Source organism: Condylura cristata, unplaced genomic scaffold, assembly GCF_000260355.1.
Source record: "Condylura cristata isolate star-nosed mole 26May11 unplaced genomic scaffold, ConCri1.0 scaffold00021, whole genome shotgun sequence".
NCBI lineage: Eukaryota > Metazoa > Chordata > Mammalia > Eulipotyphla > Talpidae > Condylura > Condylura cristata.
Window position 1 is genome coordinate 37497430 of NW_004567122.1, and position 20755 is coordinate 37518184.

The 20755-nt window shown below is 38.8% G+C and overlaps 1 protein-coding gene across 4 annotated transcripts in view; it reads right to left on the bottom strand.

Moving 5' to 3' along the window:
• Positions 1–20525, bottom strand: part of CSNK1A1 (casein kinase 1, alpha 1) — a 44161-nt gene extending 23636 nt beyond the window's left edge. For 3 of the 4 annotated variants that reach the window (XM_004686874.2, XM_004686873.2, XM_004686872.2), the window contains exons 1-4: positions 19818–20525; positions 19086–19192; positions 3534–3660; positions 44–142 (exon numbers count right to left, since the gene is read on the bottom strand). In XM_004686874.2, coding sequence (XP_004686931.1) covers positions 44–142; positions 3534–3660; positions 19086–19192; positions 19818–19940 — 456 coding nt within the window. In that variant the 5' untranslated portion in view covers positions 19941–20525. The remainder of the gene's footprint in view (positions 1–43; positions 143–3533; positions 3661–19085; positions 19193–19817) is intronic. The other variant, XM_012727882.1, reaches the window with a different exon arrangement.
• Between the last annotated feature and the right edge of the window lie 230 nt (positions 20526–20755).

The window sequence follows — 20755 nt, forward strand, 5'->3', positions numbered from 1 at the left end:
GGAGATACTTTACTGTTCTTCATGCAAAGAACATTTGACTAACCTTATTACAGTGACGCCCAATACCCATTAGGAAGTTATCTGGTTTAATGTCTCTGTGTATAAAATTCTTTGTATGCACATATTCAATTCTACTGATCATCTGAAAAAAAAAAAAGGGGGGGGGAAGATAGCTGAGTTAAGTGATTAAAACAACACATTGTTTTAATATCTCAATATCTTCTCAAAACCATAGGTATATTTTAATAATTTTAGCATTAACAACAACAGTGTGACAAATTTAAACAAAACGGGCAAACTAGGTTCTCCATTAATCTCTGGACTGGTAAAATAAACATAAACCAGCATAAAACTATACTGTTCTTTGGCTTACTCTCCCAGTATTGATGACAGCATCTAACCTGATGGGGAGATGTTTGTATCTGTACTGTAAAGATAATAGTCTTAGAATTGTTCTTGTCATTATACTGAATTATGGGAAGTAAAAGTTAAATCATCACTTTCCATCCCTAATCTGACACCCCGTGGAAACCTGCTTAAAACAACTCTAATATTACTCTAAAGTATTTCATTGCTCTTATAAACACTTAAACTTAAAAACAGAATCTTGTGAATAAGGGGAACAGACTAATTGTCAGCTATTAATAGCCACCAGATGTTGTAATTATATTGTGAGAAACATTTTATTCACTTTATTCTTCCTTGTTTTTAAACAAATTTTCCAAGCATTTCTGGAAACTGGTAGCATACAAGATTTATATAAATGGAGACAATGGCTTTCCTTTCTTGTATTCTAAGAAGTTTTTCTTAATGAACTTCTTAGAAATTATGTCAGGTCAAATGTTCTTTTTAATGGCTACAAATATTCTGTTCTTTTAAATGGCTACAAATATTCTATGTATAGTTATGTTTCTCCAAATCACTCCCTAGTCACATATTCTTTCCAATATTTTCCCACTATGAACAATAATGATGTGTTAATATAGTTAAAAATACAACTTTACTTATTGGTGCTTTTATTACAGTTGAGAAAATACTAGGCTGAAGGGTATATAAATATTTCATTTTGATAGCTATCTTGTCAGACTGCCTGATCTTTCAAAATAGTGCTCTAACAATTTTTTTCAGTAGTAGCATTTGACGGTAATTTTCCCCCACTAGCAGTTATTTTGGGTCCTTCTAATTTTTGCCACCGATAGGAACTGATCTCCCTCGGCTTTTATAAACACTTAATCTGGAAATCTGTTCATTTTTACTGACCATTTGGATTTTTTATCCTATGACCTGTCAATCTATTCTCCGTCAATTATCCTTTGGCTTGTCCTTTTCAGTGTTAAAGAATTCTTTGACTACAACAATCTTTTATGTGTCATATAAAGAGATTTAATTTTTTGGGATATCTTATTGATTTGACTATGGCATCGCTTCTATCTAAGTTTCTAGTTACCAAATATGCCTATCATTTCTGTGAGATATTTAGAATTTGTATTTTTACATATTTTAAGATTGCTAATGTATCTTCCTACCTGTATGTTCTTCCTTTTCTAATAATATATGTCAGGATTCTAGTTTTTATTTGTTCCCATTTCCCCCAGAGCTTTCATTCCCATGGATATAAAATTCTAAATCTTACTCCTTTACTTGACAACTATCCTTTGAAACCAACCCTTTAATTTCTGACTTAAACAACTTACACATTTAATGATAAAGATATATTCAAATATTGTCTTTAGGTACAGCAATAACTTGTACATTAAAGTCAGTAAAAACATCTAGCTCACTTCATATACGCATTTGTCCTAGCCAAATAATACCTATCATTCAACTGGGACTAATAACTTACTGGGCAAGACTGGGCAAGATGACTAAGGGTGTAAATCACAAAAACCATGTCAGGTTGCCTCCTTGAACAAATGCTTTCAGCAACCTCCCCCCATCTATATTGTCTTGTTACTAGTATACCCAACATAAACTTCTATCACAGAATCCTGAACATTATGTTTCCCCACCTTTTACTGCTCCCAAAGGGAAGAAACCAGTTATTCTTTGCATCTGAATGCTAGTAGGATGCCCATTATGTTGCTGAGTCTCCAGAACATTATTAACTCTTGTTTGAAACATTCAGTGTTTTTTATGTTAAACTTAGGAAGCAGGTACTGACTAGCATTTCTGTTTAGCATTTTATTTTACTTTATTATGACATCCAATCTATAGCCAAGACATATTGTCCTCTTCCACTGCATTCTTATAAATGGAATAAAGAATTTCCATTATTTCCCTGTACTTAAAGATATCTTGCCCAAAGCTTTAAAAATGACCAGTTCTTATCTATTATCTTTTATTATGTTTCCTCAAGGACTTGCTCATGGCCTCATCTCTTCCATCTTAATTGTGTTGGGTCCCAGCCGGGATGAGCCTCCCCAACCACCCCCAGAGCTTAAGCACAAGATCATAATAGGAAGAAGACATCTTGCCACTTGTGTGAGTGGCTTAACCTTCAGGCAACTGATTAATATCCACCCCGATTGCAGTAGCGCATGTGAGGGAGATTTCCTCCTGCCCCCAGGCCAACATCCTGGGATTAAGGATATAAAAGGGAGGCTGGAAAGGATAAGAGAGAGAACATTTTGCTGCAACCATCTACCTGTGCTGACTCTTCAACCTCGACATCCCGCCACGCAGACTCGTATCCCTGCCGTGTGGGGCGTGGCAAATTGTCTTAAAACTAACTTTGCTGGGCCTTCCTGGTTGTGTAAGGGGTTAAGTCTCAGCACCACGAAGCTATTGGCAACTACTGTATCAATGGCCTTGGAGCTGACCCCTATGGTGCAGCAATCCTGCCTGATGCTCCCTTCAACAGTGTATTTCAGTCAATCTGCCTATTCTGTCGCTGGTGGATCCTCTTTTGCCTCCCTAACCCCTCCACCTATACTCAAGCTCTTGTATGCATAAGTAAATATCTTTTTTTTAACCCTAACTCGGTTGTTTTCTTAAGCTCTGGTTTTAAAATAATTTGATCTAATCTCTAGTCAATGCATAAATCTAATTCACATCTTCAAGGTTCCCACAAATTGAGAATCCATTACTTAAAAAAAAAAAAAGTACTTGCTCACAACTCCTTGAATTATTTTAGTGTCTTATTTCCCCCAAAAGATAGCTTTTACAAGGGACCCACATAACACACTCCTTAATTAACCAAACAGTCACAATATACATAGATGTGTTTAATCTCTAAATCATATACTGAATGCTCTCTTCAAGCACAAATCTTGTAAGGAAGTCTTTTATATTCAGTGCTAAAACTATTTCCATCTGATGCAGTAGCTTTAAATCTACTATTCTAGAGACTGGAAATAAATCAATATACTCTGGGCTTGCCCAATACTCAAAGACAAACATTTACAAGTCATATTAGAGAATACACTATTCAATCATTTTTTAAATTGATGCACATCATACAAGATAATTACTGGTTTATAGGCATTCAAAATTATGTTTAAAGAACATGGTACTTTCATAAACATTTTACATACCTGGTCAGCTAACATAAGTACAGTTTTCATTGTGAACCTTCTTGAACAGAAATTGAAGAGGTCTTCGAGGCTGGGTCCAAGAAGATCCATGACTAGCACATTGTAGTCTTTTTCCTGACCATACCACCTATTAAAACAGAAAGGGAGAAAGGTGGACATTATGAAAAGTATGTTTCACTTAATATATTTTTTTAAAGATTCATTTATTTTTGTGCATACAGAACTGGGGTACAGGCCAGAGGCTCAGGGGCAGCGAGGTTTCACCAGAAACAGAGTGGGGAGCAGAACAGGCAGATGGACGGAAGTACACTGCTGAGGGGAGCAGCGGGCGGGTCAGGAGAGGTCTGCCACACCATGTGGTCACCTCCGGGGCAGGAGGGGATCGAACTCATGTGGAAGTGGCTTTAGCTTCCCAGTGCTGTGCTTTAACCCGCTGCGCCACAAGGGAGGGCCGTCACTTAATATTTTTAATATTACTACATTAAAAACGTGCTTGAACCCTAAAAAAGGAATTTTTCTCGACTAGTTGCATTTTCCCCTATTCAAATAATGAGCCTATTGACAAACTACATTGCCCAAAACAAAGTAAAGATGAGCTCCTCTCCCTATCCACCTGCCAAGTGTCTTCACTTGCCAAGTGTCTTAAAATGGGTATGGCAGGCTAATAACACTCCTCTGACCTAAGAAGCTAAATTTTATACCAGCCTATCACTGATTCTTGTAACTCTGAGCAAATTCCTTAACCTCACTACCTAATTTAATAAAGAAAGGCAACTAACTTTATCAGTCATCCCAGAATGTTGCAGAAAGCGAAGATCACTATTTTAACTCCTGTCTCACTTCATGCCACAATTCTACTTATTCAATCAGTAATTACATGTCCTTAAAAAAAAAAAAAAAGATACAGAACTGGGGTACAAGCCAGAGTTGCAGGGGCAGTGAGAGGATTCACTAGAGACAGAGTAGGAAGCAAAACAGGCAGATCCATGAAGTACACTTCCGAAGGGAGCAATAGGCGAGACAGGAGAGATCTGCTGCATCCTGTGGGTCACCTCCAGGGACAGGGATCGAAATCCCACTGAAGCAGCTGCGGCCAGCTTCTTGGTGCTGGGCTTTAACCAGTTGCACCACCAGGGAGCACATTTTTTGCTTAGTTTCAGATTACAACCGGTAATCCAACTAAGAAAAATGTTTTAATTTTACTATTCTAACTAACTGAGAATAAATACATAATTTTCTTCTCAGTAACTCAAGGAGGATCTACTAGGGTTGGGAATCAGTGCAATAAATGATTCCAAGGTCTGATTCTGCTAAACACTACCATTTTTACTGCAAAATTTTCTAGATTACATATTTCTTGGAAATAAAATGGGTCAACGTTTAAAATGTCGAAAAACCAAAATAAAATAAAAGGCCAAGTTACTTTGAAGGTAGACTGCAGTAATTTCCTTGCCAACTCCAATAAAAATAAATTTCTGTAATTTTTGACTACTCAGAAGAGAGAAAAAGATTTAATCTCCCTCCCAAATTAGTGTCAGAAACATTAACAAATATCAGTCTGGTAGAAAACTGGTGTTTTTAGTCCTATTAAAAAAATTTATTCTGATATGATATTCTGTTGCTATGTGAATGACAACAAAATTAAGCTAAAAAAAAAAAAAGAGCATGGGACTTAATGTTAAAAATTATGCATTCCCAGAAAACACAAAAGTTACCTAAGCACCAGTGTACTGGTCTGGTGTTACTAAAAAAGTGGTCCTGGACAACCACTATCATTACCTTTGGATGGCATCACCTGCAGGAATTTCAGGCATGATGCCAGAAAGGGGAACAAAGTTTCTAAGCAGTTACCTTTATATCCAGACCTATTTGTATAGTTTTCATATTCAGATGGCATGAATACGCTCCCAGAGTCTTTTGTTGAGGGTAAAGACTTAAGAGTACTGGACTTTGGAAAAAGTTCAAGTTCCTTTGAAACTTTTACCTCTCAACTGCTCTTTCGAACCACTTCACATTGTGGAAAACTAACATCAAACTCAAAGAAAAGCATCCACTTTCACATCCTCTTTACAGAAGAGGCCTGCTGGGGGAAGTCTGTGCTACCTACAGAGATCTTGCCCACAGCCTAAAGGAAAGAACAGACACATCAATGTCAATGTGGCAGAGGCAGAGCTGGTCTGTCCTCCTGATGTCTGAAACTGTGTATGAAGTTGCTGACATCTCTCTCATCCTTTATTTTCCACAGGGGAACTAGACAACATCATATTCATTCAAATATTTACTTGAAAGCTCACAGAGGTAGTGGAAAGAGGTGGATAAAACATAAATAATACTAGAACGTAAATAATGAACAAAGTTGTACTTTCCCTTTCCCTGTTTTTGTTTTTTACCCCCCCCCCCATTCCCTTTTTCCTTCAAAACATCAGAGGTAAATGTGCTGTCAGGAACTTCAAAACCAGTTCTTACTAACACAAATGTCTAATACAAATAATCATAGCAGATTTTAAATATAAATCTGACTTATCTAGGTTAAAGAAAAAGTGATGCCCTATACGAACAGAAAGAGCTAAAAGCAACAAAGAGACAAAAAAGGAAAGAGACAAAAAGGAAAGCAATAAACCAACTCAAGACCATCTCTCATCTATACATCAGACAGGCACTGAAAGCTCACTAACAAAATGACAATAAACACCCATTCATCTAAGTCAAATCAAACCTGAAATACAAATGGCACAAACTCCTAATTCTCATCTTCAAGAAACTGCATATTTTCATAAAGCAAATTTTGAGAAATCACCTGAAAAATCAAGTTGTTGGGTATTTGTCTCCCTACTTAAATGTATGATCATTAGACATAGCCACCATTCTTAAGGCAGAAAAAATAAAAATACACCTAATACAAAAGTACTTTTCTCAGTGGCTCAACGATGCATTTAAAAAATTAACACTTTCTAGTATATATGACTCCTTTAGCCTAAGTGACGGTATGTCTGTTATCCTTGCTTTTTTGGTCTGAAGGAAAATACAATTTATTCCTCTGAAGTTAACACTTCACAACCTTTCATCTGTACTTTCCACCTGAACTAACTCATCTAGACATTTCACCAGATTAGGAACCAGGCAGGCACAGTCTTCTGCTGATCCAAATGCTACTTTATGAAGTTTCTACTTTCACCTCCATGTTCCCCATGTCTATTCTAAACGTTTTTCTCTATTTTAACTCTCTTAATACCCAGATGTCAAAGAACTCCTTTTCTAGGTAGCCCACCCTGTGCTCGTTTCCCATTTCAGACTTCCCTCAGCTACAGATTACCATTTGTACCCACAATCCAGCTCCCCGACAATACATGTACTGTTACTTTGGTGTTCTTATCCCCATACTCTCAGGACAGAGCTTAATGGTTTTTGTGTTTAATAGTTTGTAGAACCTGGGTAATGAACAAGCACTAAACTGAAGTGTTTGCAGACAATCTGAAATATACAAACATGAAAACCTCACTCCTAGCTCTCCACTTTCTAGGCATGTTCAGACTGGTCTTATCTTTAGACTTTTTATACTAAGTATGAAGTGTTGCTACTAAGCACACTGATAAAATGATGTGCACAAAGAAGGTCCTCAGGTACATTTGAGACTAAAAAAAGAAATCCAAGTTGATGCGAGCCTTATTCTGCCTCAGTTTCAACATGCCTAAGAAATCAATTTAATGGATGCAAGTGGGGGAAAAAGCGTGCAGGGGCCTCGTTTCCTGTTTGGTTCTAATCAGTACCTTTAGACTTGTTGAGTACTACCGGAATAGTCAAAGCTGAAGAACGATTTGAACTTTATAAAGTCATGGCTTACATAACAGCATAAAAGAGGTATTTTCAGGTCTGAAGAAGATGCCAAGAGATCTATCACTCTCATCTTTTTTCTATCCAAACTAAAAAACAAATCCAAAATAAATCTAGTCAAAAAACTGAAACATACATAAAAAGCACAAATACAAGATGACATTCATATGCCATTGGGGCTGATTAAAAAAATGCAAAAGGATCAAGGAAACTAAATCTGCAAAAAAGGCTTGTAAAAATGGTGCTACAAGTAAGACTCTGGAGGCATAATATTTTAATAGTGAAAACATAAAAGGATGTCCTGGGCAGGGACAAGAACAAATTATTTTGGACCATAAGTCCTACAAAGTGGCTCACAGTTCAGGCTGTATTAAAGAGCTTTGAATTCTATAAATAACTGAAGGAACTATCAGCAGAACGTGGCTGGAACATAATATAATTAAACCAATACTTTAGAATTAGCCTTGACATCTGTATGCAGTAAGGAAATGGGGTAAGAGTAGAGAAAGAGTAACAACATAGGAACTAACTAGAGAAGTGTGGTATTGTAGCTGAAGATTCAAGTTAGGGGTTTTCTTTCTCTGAGAAGTCATTTATGAAAATGGAATTTCTGAGGAAAAATAAAATGGCTGAAATGAAGTGTTTTACATACTGTTAGGAGACCTAGTGACTTCCAACTGAAGTGTAAGTATGCAGTTCAGATTCAAGTGCCTAAATATGTTCCATCCCTATGACACTATCAGCAAAAACATGCATTTAATGTCCATTTTCTGTTCAGACCATCAGTTTGATGGTTAATTTTCAGTCAATCTAACTGGGTTGGAGATACAGGCATGGACCATAAAACCTCAATCTGGGCCTGTCTGTGAAGGAGTCTCAGGAAATTAGCAAGCTAATGATAGATCACATAAAAAGGGTCATCCTCCCCAAGTGGAGGGCCTAAGAGAACAAAAAGGTGGAAGAAGGGGAACTTCATTCTCTGCTACAGCTGAGGATTCAGTTCTCCTGCTTAGCAGCCTTTACACTTGGAGTAGAATTGCATCACTGATTTTTCTGAGTTTTTGGCTCAAAGACTGTAAATTGTAACTTCTCAGCTTCCATAATTATGTGAGCTCTGTGTGTGTATTCACTGATGATGAGACTCCTAACTAACACAACCGAGGCAGTCATTTTATTTGTCCATTTAAAAACTATATACACTCATAGCACACACAGGAAAATTCAATAAGGTCTGCTAATTATCCAAGAATGAAAAGTCATATTAGAGGCTGTAATAGGCTAGGAGGTGCTTGATTTGGGAGAGGACAAAAACAATACAAGTACAAAATCATGCCTAGCAATTAAAGTATAAAGTCATCAGGAAGCATCTATTCATCTTTGATTCAAACAGGTTTAATCATTAATACACTGTCAAGAGAGTTTATTTTCTTCATCCTAAATGCTACCACTACTCCCTTGCTTACAATATTATTATCTGTAAGATATTTAAACTATGGTGTAACAGTTTCGTATTTCTCAGTCTCTTTATAACTTGCCCTTTGCCTTCAAAGACGCAGAAATGTTTCTTAATCCTTAAGAGGTATAAAAACACACACAAAGAAATGCTTGGCTATTTCATGATCCAATACCAAAACTACCATTAGTTCATTCAATATTTATGGTAGTCGACAAGACAAAACCAAATCCTGTTCTCCAAGATTATAGAACAGTGTATGCAGGCAGATAAACACCACATGTGATAAGTACATGGGTACTGAGAAAATAAATTATGGGGGCACCCAATCTATTTTTGGAGGGAGGCATTAGAGAAAGCTTCTCTGATGAAGTGTAGCTGATTCTTAAAACATAAATGGAAGATGGCCAGATGAAGGGATAATTGTGGGTTAAGTACGCCCTTGACTTTGGCACTCCAAACAGAAAGCAGCAGGCATAGCTGGTACACAGTGAGAAAAGATCACCTTTTTTCTTGCTCAGTTAGCTGAGCTTGTTGGAAACCTATCATCAGCCAGCTTGCTCTCATGTTTTCTTTGTTCCCAGTACAATGGTTATCACTCTCATCATACAGTCAAAAATTATATTCAAAGCCACAAATGATTTGATTTTTGTCACTTTATCACTTCTTTAACATTGCTAGTGGTGATGCTTAAGACAGCAAAATAACTAAAAACTCCAGGACTCAAGTATTAAAATAGTTATATTTTTTCTTTTGGGAAAGTAGATACTAGAGTTTCCGTAACCCTCATTAAAAAGGCTTGATCAAATCTTTCCTAACTGGCAAATATAGAGACGTAGATTATTTATGGATGTCTAGGGCTGGCAGGGTATGGGTGATTGCTAATGAGTTCAAGCTTTCCTTTTCTTTTTTAAAGATTTATTTTTAGTTATTTATGCATACAAGACTGGGATGTAGGCCATAGGTGTGTGTGGGGTGGGGGTGTGTGTGTGTGTGTGCTAAGAGGACCCAAAAGAGACAGAGTGAAGAGCAGAACAGGCAGAGCCACTGAAATACACTACTGAGGGGAGCAGTGAGCGAGACAGGTTAAGGTCTGCTGTGCCATATGCGTCAGCTCCCTGGCCAGGGATCGAACTTCTGCTGTAGTGGCTGCCCACAGCCTCATGGTGCTGGGCTTCAAACTCTTGCACCAAACAGGGAAGCCCCATCTATAACTTTTAAATGGGTGAAACTTTAGGTTTATAAACTATCACAATGAAGTTATTAAATTGTTTTCTAAACCCTGCTCTCTTAGCAAGTTCAATAGGTATTAAATACAAACTGTGTATTTTACTGCAGATAAAGGCTGTATGCACACATATACAATCATAAAGAAAATGAAACATCCTTCCTAGAAAATATCTCCTTAGTTCACTCTTCAGAGATCAAAGGTTTCCTTTAGGGTAATTTTGCACTTGTATTATAGACAGTTTCATTTGTAAAGGTCCTCCTGGATGGAGGAAACATTTCCCTCACACTCTACTATAATTAATTAGCTTGACAAATTCTTAGAAAGGACTAAGCATTTAAAGTTTGAAAAAATATCTGAAAAGGTTAGGACAAAACTTACTCAAATGCTCTCCACATTTGCAGAAAAAAAAACGAACACACAAACACACACACACACAACATAATGAATTACTCCAAGTCTGACATAATTAAGTAGAAAAGAGAAATCTGGACCTGAAACAAATAATAACATTCATACAATAGTCACGGCCTTCTAAGCAAAGTAACTGCTATCCTCCCTAAGGCTCAGAGGATTAGTGCCAAAACCTGAGCAAGTAATTTCACATATTATAGTCCTTGATTTATTTAGCAGAAGTTACTGGGATATTTGTTAAAATTACAGACTCTTGGGCTCCACTCCAGAACTAGTCAGAGAGAAGTATAGAAGGGGCATATTTAAAAAGCTCTGTAAGTAATAATTATGTTTAAGGTTAAGGGTTTGGGAAATGCTGACTAGGCAGAGCTTACGGGGGGCTTTAGTGGGGTCCCAAATAATCTGACGAATCAAGCAATCTCTGGTTCAGAGTACTGTTTGAGGTTTAAGCTCAGTATGCTACCCCTCTGAAGGAAAGAAAACATTCATGTCCTTACACAGTTTGAAATTTAGATAACATCATGTCTCCCAATTTTCAGTAAAAGAAAAATTCACAACTATATATATGCCAGGTTCATAGCAGATGTTCACAAAAAAATATATATCTAGCTCTATTTATATCTGTATTTATCTGTTCTGTACACACACATGCACACACTGCTGACTGAGAGAAATGCTTGCTTATTCTTTGGAAGGTACTGTACAAAACATTGTAAATTCCCTGAAATACTATCAAATATCTGAGCTTTCATTCAAAGAATAGAAAAGCCAACATTCCCTTCTTGAAGCGGTAGACAAATACTAAAATTTGGAAGGTTCAAAAATGGGAACACTCAGATTTGATTGTAAGAGTAATTTTCAATCAAGTGAGAATGGCCACAATCAAAACAACCTAACCTGAACACATTGAGAACGAAAGGGAAAAGAGGAAGAATGGTATTTACAAACATTGAGTCTGATTATTATGTTGAGTCTGATTATCAACTGTTATGAATTCAATTTGTTGCAAATGAAAACTCTAGAACTTAAAATTTACAAAAATTTCATGATATCGCTTTCCAACAAGCAAAGAAACTTTAAATCAGATCTCATATTTCCCTTTCCATAAAAGTCACCTGCAGAACATAAGTCTGGCAGTGTATAGAAATATAACAAGTACATTAAACAATTCCAGATAAGCTGAAATTTCAGAAACCTCAATTTCAGAATTTGCACAACCTTCCACTGTATACTTAATGATAGCACAAATGAAAACATAGATGGTGGATACTATGTATGTTTCGGTCACTGTCAGTCATCTTGTCTCCCTTAAAAAAGAAAAAAGAACCAAAAAAACGCTCAATAACAAAAATTTACACTTCCTGATGATGCTAAACTAGAACCAAAAGATTCCATAAAAGTCATTAGCAGCACCAAGAAATACTTAAGCTAGCTAGTGAACACCCACAACTGTGAATATTCCAATGAATCAACATATAGGTCTAATAAGATGACAACATCTTTACATTAGCATTCAAAGTTGTATAAACTAGTACAGCCACATTTTTGTTTGTAAAATGGCTGCCGGCTAGGGAGTTCTGCAAGTACTTATATACCAAATACACCAGATAATGACCACATATTCCTATTAGGTCCTAAGGAACTATGTACACATGCTTTAAGTACTCCTAAAATGCTAAAAATGTGAAGAGACAAAACTTTGCACAGGGTTCCATCACAAAAATACAGTTAAAACCAAATTTCCTCATAATAAATCTTTAGTACATTTTTGCTTCCATCAGCAAGACCCAGTTCTTTCCCTCAAGAAGTTTCTGAATGCTTTCTTGTAGGAATGCATATGAAATGTGGATAAGAAAATGGTTTCACACATTGGATTTAGGTATTTTTCATTTTATCACAGCATTTGACTGAATGGGATTATAGTGCACTATGCCATGTTTGCTGGTATAGGATTTCCTGAATTAACTTCCCAATTCATAAGGGGTGAATAAGCTAAGAGTCCAGTCATTCAACTTGTAGCTCTAAGAAAAGGTGGTGTTGGGAGATGTAAGCAGAGAAGCAACTAAATCTCTGATATGGTTCAGTTCAGCAGTTCCTAAAGTTTCTGCACATATCAACTTAGGAAGTTTTAAAGCTATTGATGCCCAAGTCAAACCCCAAGCAAATTAAATCAAAGTACCTGAGGCTAGAAGTTAGGTGTCAATAATTTGAAAGCTCTCAATGATTCCCACGTGCTGCAAAGTTTGGAAGCCATCAGTACAGTTGAAAGAGACAATAAAATTATTCAAATACATAAACTGTGATTTCAGGCAAATTAACCTCTCTGATTCACACACTTTATATGAAATCCCTGCTTATAGGACTGTGGTAATGATTGCATTACCACAGTACAAGTACAATGTCTGCATAATCAACTTTTTTCATGTTATTGACCAACAAAGAATTCAAACAATCACCACTTATTTCGGTTGTGTATATCAAATGTCATGACTAAAAGGCAACTACACATTGAAGTTAGAATAACTTCTAACTGCATCAGGGAAAAGACGTCTTTCATCCAACTGATCCCATCAATTTATACATTAAAAAACAAACAAAAATCCCTAGATTGTATTGAAAATCCCTTTTATGGCCCCTCCCTGGTGGCACATCACTAAGCTAAAGCCACTTCAGCATGAGTTCGATCCCCACCCTCCGAGGTGATCCACATGGTGCAGCAGACCTCTCCTGATCAGCCCATTGCTCCCCTCAGCAGTGTACTTCGTTGATCTGCCTGCTGTTTCCCACTCTCTCTGGTGAAGTCTCTCACTGCCCCTGCACCTCTAGCCTGTACCCAGTTCTGTATGCATAATCTTAAAAAAAAAACAAAAACCTTTTATAAGTGAAAGCTGACATTACAAATCAGATCAATAGAATTCATTCTATAAGAAGACACCACAAACAGAATGCTTGTCAGTGTAATGTTCTTTTCAATTTCTTTTATTCTAAGGATCAAGAAGTCCTCTCTGGCTAAACCTTTTTGTACAGCACTTTCAAAATCCCCATTAAAACAGACTCTCCACCACTGAAGACTCAGAGAAAGGAAAGACAGGATTCTACGTCTTCAAAGGAAAACAAAGTAAAAGCTTCAAGTATCACCAAACACACCTATTTTATCAGATTCTCAGAATGCACTTCATGGTGATAAACAGATTAACAGCTTGTAGTTTTGCAAGCAAATCAACATCAAAACCAGAAATCAAAGTATCTATGACCCCTAAGATCAACTTAAAAAATAAAATTCAGGCCCTCCCTGGTGGCGCAGCATATTAAAGCACAGCACTGAGAAGCTAAAGCCACTTCAGCATGAGTTCGATCCCCGCCCTGGAGGTGATCCACATGGCATGGCAGACCTCTCCAGCCTTGCCTACTGTCCCCCTCAGCAGTGTACTTCACTGACCTGCCTGTTCTGCTCCCCCTGTTTCTGGTGTATCCTTTCACTTTGCCCTCTGGCTTGTACCCCAGTTCTGTATGCATAAATAAATCTTTAAAAAAGTAAGTAAAAATCCACGTTGTTAAAGAATGCAGTTTACCAAAGATTGGAAGGATAAAAAAAAAAATTAACAGAAGCTGTGGACACACCTCTGTCAAAACTAATTCAAAGGCACTGTTAAGATCTGTGCATTTCTGGTAGGTAAATTATATCTGGTTAAAAAACAACAACAAAAAACCAAGCCCAAGACCCACAAAGACTGGCCATCGAAAATTCTAAGAACAACCCGAGATGATAGCAGAAACAGCAACTGTAACAAAAGCATCACTTTACCTACATATTCACTTATATTGTGAAAGCAATTAAGGTGCTCACTTAAACTCAGAAAACCTGATGTTAAAGGGTTGATTTTAAGAATAAGGTTAGGGGCCTCCCTGGTGGTACAAGAGGTTAAGTACTTGTCAGCACTATGAAGCTATCCTCAGTCACTACAGCACAAGGCCTTGCCAGGTAACCAACCCACAAGGCAAGGCAGACCTCTCCTGTCTCACCCGCTGCTACCCTCAGCAGTATGTTTCTGTCGCTTTGCCTGTTCTGTTCTCTACTCTGTCTCTTGTGAATCCTCTAACCCTCCCTGCCCCTCTGGTTGGTACCCCAGTTCTTGTATGCATAAATAAATGAAACTTATAAAAGCTTAAAAGAATCAATGTACCATTTGTTTCAAATTCAAATTTTGTTCATAAACTTCTTGACACTCAAATTCTCAATAAACATTTACAAAATCATAAAAAACCCTTACTGAATGAAACTAGGTGTCACTTAAATACACCTAAACAAAATGATCTCTAAAAATGAATAAAGTCAAAGTACCAAACATGGGTTTCATAAATATGTACTCCAAATTAAGAGGCAAATTCACACCCCTGAATCTATGGATTCATAGATTCACCCCTTAATAAAGGAGAGTAAGAATTACAAGCATCCTGTTAAGTAATAGAAATAATACATTACTTGTATTTATAGAAGAGATTTTGTTTCTTTGCATGACCCAAAGTGCCATACAATGAAGCAGCAAACTATGGCTCCGCAGCCTCAAGTGCAAAGATGTGGGGGGTATGTGAGCAGGCACGATTTGACCTTGACATAAAGGTGAAAATGGCTCACAAGATAATGGGAAATTAGGAGACTCCAGTAACTCCTGCTGTGTAAAACAGAGTTGCTGGATTATTTCTCAGATTTCAAGAAGCTCAAAAATGCTATCTAAGCATCAATACATTATCCTATAATTAGCGATCCATTATAAGACAGTATAAAACACATTTACTATATGTATCATGGATTCAGTTACCCTGTGAGTTCAAACTACATTCTCACGCATCCAGTGAACTGTGTTAATGTATCTATCAATAATACAGACACCAGCAATGGAGATGTCATCTTTCTTCTCTGCTAAATGCATTAGACCTTATTGACAGAATGTATTCTCAGTGCCAAAAGTCAAGATGTAAAGATTAACTAGTACTTTTTAAGTATCTTCTAGAACACTTGACAAAGAGTAAAAAAGGATAATTAAAATGCAAGGTAACAGTTCTCCCACACCCTTCCCATCTTCATTAATTTACTTCCTTCTAAATGATCAAGCTGTGGTTCACCCAACTAAGGTGGTATTTTAAAAAGTGGCATGTGGTCTCTCTTACTACTAAAGTAATTCAAAGGTAAGATCTAGCTATAACATTAAATTGTGATGCCCTGGCTTTCTAGCTACTGTCATGTGAGAGAACATTTTCAAATTGCAGAGCTAATAGTTCTGCAATGAGGTAGGCCAGTGACTTAAATAGGAACTTTCTTCAAACAAAACTCCATCCCAAAGTTCAGCTTGCAAAATGTCTTCCTAAAGAAAGGTTCAGCTGTATCTGTTTATCTAGCATCTATCTTTCCCATCCCAAGAAATGATAAAAAATTACTTAGTATAATCCCTTTTATTTTATATATGAGAAAATAGGCCCAAAGAGATTAAGAGATTGCTGAATTCACATTACTCAACAGATAGCCACATGGCAGAATTTGAGTTACCTTATATCAAAATTGCGCTTCTTTAGAGAACACATAAATTCAATTTGTTAATTCAATGTGGAGTGGCACAAAGTATCGCATGGTTATGGCAAGTGCAGTAATTTTACTTTTTAAAAAAACATTCATTTATTTGTGCATATAAGAGCAGAGGTGTAGGCCAGGGGTGTGGAGGATGAGAGGATTCACCAGAACAGAGTGGGGAGCAGAAGAGACAGGTCTACTGAAATACACTGCTGAGGGGAGCCGCGGGTGAGACAGGGGAGGTCTGCTGAGCCCTATGTGTGGTTTATCTCCCTGGCTGCTGATAGCTTGATAGCACTGTCTTTATCCCAAGGAGTCACCAAGGAGGCCTGTAGTAACTTTAAATGAGTTCCTGGAGGCCTATTCAGCAGTCACAAGGATTTGTTTCCTTTAAAAAAAAGTCAAGAGACTCAGTCATCCCCCCTTTTTTGGGGAGGGGGAGAGTTTTTTATATAGGCTGCTTGGCTTCTATTTAGCAATACATTTCTTAAGTAAGGTTCTTACACAGTAAGAGTAAGGACTGCATTGCAGACCAGTCATTTTTCAGTCCTACAGAATATCTTAAAAAAAAAAAGAAAAGAAAAAAGGGAGTAGGATGGATAAATTAAGTTCAGCAATATCTAATTTCAAAATCGGTGTTAACACTTCTAAAACAGTAGGTAACAAAATTGCCCTTATCATGATAATATTAAAGTTAATCCAATTTAACCAAATAAATACATTGACTATATACTATATATAGGTGATGTGAAAATAGTGTGGTGGGAAGAGAGCAATATCCTCCTTTCCTCCAAACAGAATGCCCGTAGGTAATGTCTTTCTCATGTTTTCCCATTTGAAAAACACTTTAAAACCAATGAACCACTTTTGTTTCTATAAAGCAGATTCTACTATTCCTAAAATGAATTTACTTTTCCACCCTAGCGGGTTACTTAATTCTATCTCAGATTACTCCTAGAGGCCACACTCTACTCTTGGATACCCTCCCCAACCAGTTCACCCAGCTTTCTTCCTTAGTGCCACATCCTGAAATCGCATCTCTTCTTCCAGCAAGTCTTTAATTTGAAAGCCAGGATAATCTCTCTTTAGCTCCACCCAGTTTATGACTACCACAACTCTCTCTATACTCATCCTATAATAGACACCTATTATTTTGCGCAAGTTAATTCCATTTATTCATGTGCTTATTCACATGTCCTTGTTGGTCTTCTCTGTTAGTGTTGTAATATGTAGTAAGTATCCAGATAAAAGGGGATGTATTTAATTTGGGTTTAGCACTAAAAATGCCTGATGCTTAACACTTTTCTGAAAATGGTTTAAAATATATGAAACTCAACCTGAGTTATAAAATTATATATAAAGCCTCCCAACACAGATGAATCTTAAAAGCATTATGCGAGAAGTCAGACAGAAATGACTTCATACTGTATGACTGATACACATAAAATTCTAGGAAATGCTAAAGTGAAGGAGAAAGCAAATCAGCAGGGACACTAGAAGGGGAGAGGGGATTAAAAAACTAGGGAAAGGATTTTCAGTTTAGACTAAGGCAACTATTTAATCTTTTTCTGAGGACAAAAAATTTTAATGAAGATTTTTACTCTTCCATACAGCAATTTCCCTCTCTTCACATAGCAATTTTCTAAAGATTAGGAATCATTTTAAGATCTCAAATTCCACGGTAATCTTTACCTCATACAATAAACTGAGCTCTTTCTACCAAATAATATATTTACTCACAACCAACAGAAAATTTTATCATTCAATTTCTCCATTAAAGTGTCTGTTAACATCAGAAATTTTTTAATAGTGTCACGTTGAGTTAATAGTGTTTCCTCATCAGATCAAATGTAATTCAGTCCTAAAGCTTTGGGGAATAACAAAAAGCTAGCATAAACAGCAGTGCACTTACTCTACCTCTAGATCATTTTGCAAATGATATTTTCAGCAATTGCTGTTAAGTGTCTGGGTTTTAAACTACATTTTAACCTCAGATATTCTGAGGTGTTTAATCTTAAAAGTTAAACTATTCTAAAATCCTGTAACACTAATCATTTAAAAGAACCGATGGTTTTTCTTTATCTGGTCACCTTTTTATTCGCCTTCACCAATATCCCATTTTCAAAAAAAGGCCACAATTATCCCAACCTTGCTGCTGACCAAGTAACTCAACAGGTTAGAGTTACTCATCAAGCTGTGGTTACATGATTAAGTTTTTTTTAATACAACTGATATAAGTACATTTCCCAACTCGGTGCAACTCAAACCTCCTATTCCATTCATTGCCCATAAAAATTTAGTACACTGACTGAAATGTAGCAAACACATGAAAAGTAATTTACACCTTTAAGAGGATCATAAAGGATTTTGCACAGTACAATTTAACAACTGCACGTCGCATCTGCTGCAGAGATCACAGACAGACAATCATTATGCCAACACCCTCCTTGAAACCCACAACCGCCTGCAGCTTTATTCTGAGCTTTTCAAAGATTTAACCCACTCAGGGCTGCTAAGGAGGGCATCAAGGAAGCATGATTCGTTAACCCATGCAGAGAAAAGGGCAGGAATAGGTGGTTGAGTCACGTCGTTCCGCCATTTTCTAAGCGGAGGAGGAAGACATGTTGGAACAAAAACACAACAAAAGAGCAGCCATTTCCCAAGCCAGCTCCAATAGCAACTGGCAGAGCACGGTCACTCCGGCACCTTCAAATCCACTTCACTGGACAAACCTAAGAACATCAGAGGTGCCGAAGAAAAGAATGAGTAGCCCAGCCTCTGCACAGGGCTCAAAGATGACCCGCACACTGAACTGCAAATGAAAGCCTGGGGGAAGAATGTCGCTAGCTCAATGAAACATAATGCAATCTAAACTAAGTTGGCAACCTAAAATTTACTTTGATTGTGGCGACTTACGGGTCACAGGAATCCACCAGCTAAAGGCAAGCCGGGGAACTCAAACACCGAGGCCCGGATTCAGCTGGTTCTCGCACCTGCCTCTACCCCATTTTCCCCATCGTAATTTCCTGTGGGATCGCCTATTTGTTTATGGGTGCTTACCGTATGTGGGGGATGCCAACCCCACCTTGAAGAATCTTATAGAGTTTGCTCTCGTACAGCAACTGGGGATGCCTGGCCTTCTGAGATTCTAGTTTCACTGCCACTTCCTGCAGGGGAAAGAGGGAAGGATGGCATCAACATCCCTATGGAGTCAATGTCACTTGGGAAAGGAGGGGAGACCTTAGCGAAGCTCCAACTTGGGACTAGAAAGGTGGAAGTGAGAGGCCGGGAAGAGAAAGCTCTCTTCGGAATTACAAAACGAGGCAAGCAGCCTCAAAGGCCTCTTCAGGGGGTAGTGACGAAATCCGCACGTCCTCTAAAGTGCAGGAAAATGATTCATCCAAAAAACGTAATGAGAGGTTATGGAGCAACCAGGAGGTCGGAAGCTGTCCTAATTGGAACAAGAACCCCAGTACAACTAAATATACATACACGAAACCAACAAACAGGGATCACAGAAATAGGGTTTTTGCCGTTTTCATCTTCAACGACGGTTTAAAAAGTTCCATTAAGGACAATTTTAAACAAGCTGGGAAACTTCATCGTTCGCCCCGTTTTTCGATAGGATCTTTCCCTTGTAGGGAAAGCGAGGGGGAGGTTTCTAAGCCAGGAAAATCGGCTCCCTCTGGATTCCCCAGTATGGGCGGTGGGAAAAGGCCAAAGCAGTTTGGGGGGCTGGGGGGTGGTGAGCACAGGCACAGCGTTGTAGTGAACCCCACCCCAAGTGATTACCTCGCCGTTGGTGATGTTGATCGCCAAATAAATGTCCCCGAAGGAGCCAGACCCGATCTTCCGTACTAGTTTATATTTCCCTCCGACAATGAATTCGGCCTTAGAGCCGCTGCTGCTCGCCATCCTGAGAGCGAAGATGGAGGCTGGGGCCAAGCCCCGACTCCTCGAAGGGGAGACCGCGGCCTCTAGGGCTGGTCCACGGAGCGAGACAGCGGAGGAGGGAGGCAGGAAGCTGAAAGCTAGCTCCTTCTCGACGTGACAAGGCCCAGAATCCGCCCAGGAGCACCCAAGCACCGCCGCTCAATCTGACTTCTTTCTGCCAGGCCGGACTTTTGAGGGGATTCTCGCGGCTCCCAGGCTGGGCCACTTGTTTCTGGGTGGTCGCCGCCGCCTCGCTTTCGCAGCGACGTCGCGAGCTGGAAAGGGGTGCGGTGAGTTAGGGCGGCGATACCGCTGCCACCACTGCCGCCGGCTCCCGCCCGGAGGGACCCCTGTCACTCCGCCGACGCCGCCATCTTGTTACTCCGGCTCCAGCCCACACAAAATGCCCCCAGTCCCCGGGAGCCGCTTCTTCACGGCGCAGGGAACTCTGGGAAGAGAGCTCGGGCTCTCGCACGGGAGGCTAGGCAGCGACTGGAGGGCGGAACCGGATCCGTGGGAGTCGCAGCCCACGCTCCGAACGTCCCCTCGTCACGGCCCAACTGCGCAGGCGTACTACCGGTCCTGCTGACTGCGCATGTGCATGGTGGCCTCGCCTCAGCCCCACCCCGAGCTCACTTCCACTTCCGGTCGCCAACTCTTTCACCCTGGCTACCTGTGTGTTAATCACCTAGGGTTCGGCGGGTCTATGAAAGCCCGCGGAGTCCGGGGCTCGACGACATGTTAGCAAGGCGTCACCCTCATTTTTCATGGACTGTGGACGCTTCAGGCCTCCTTAG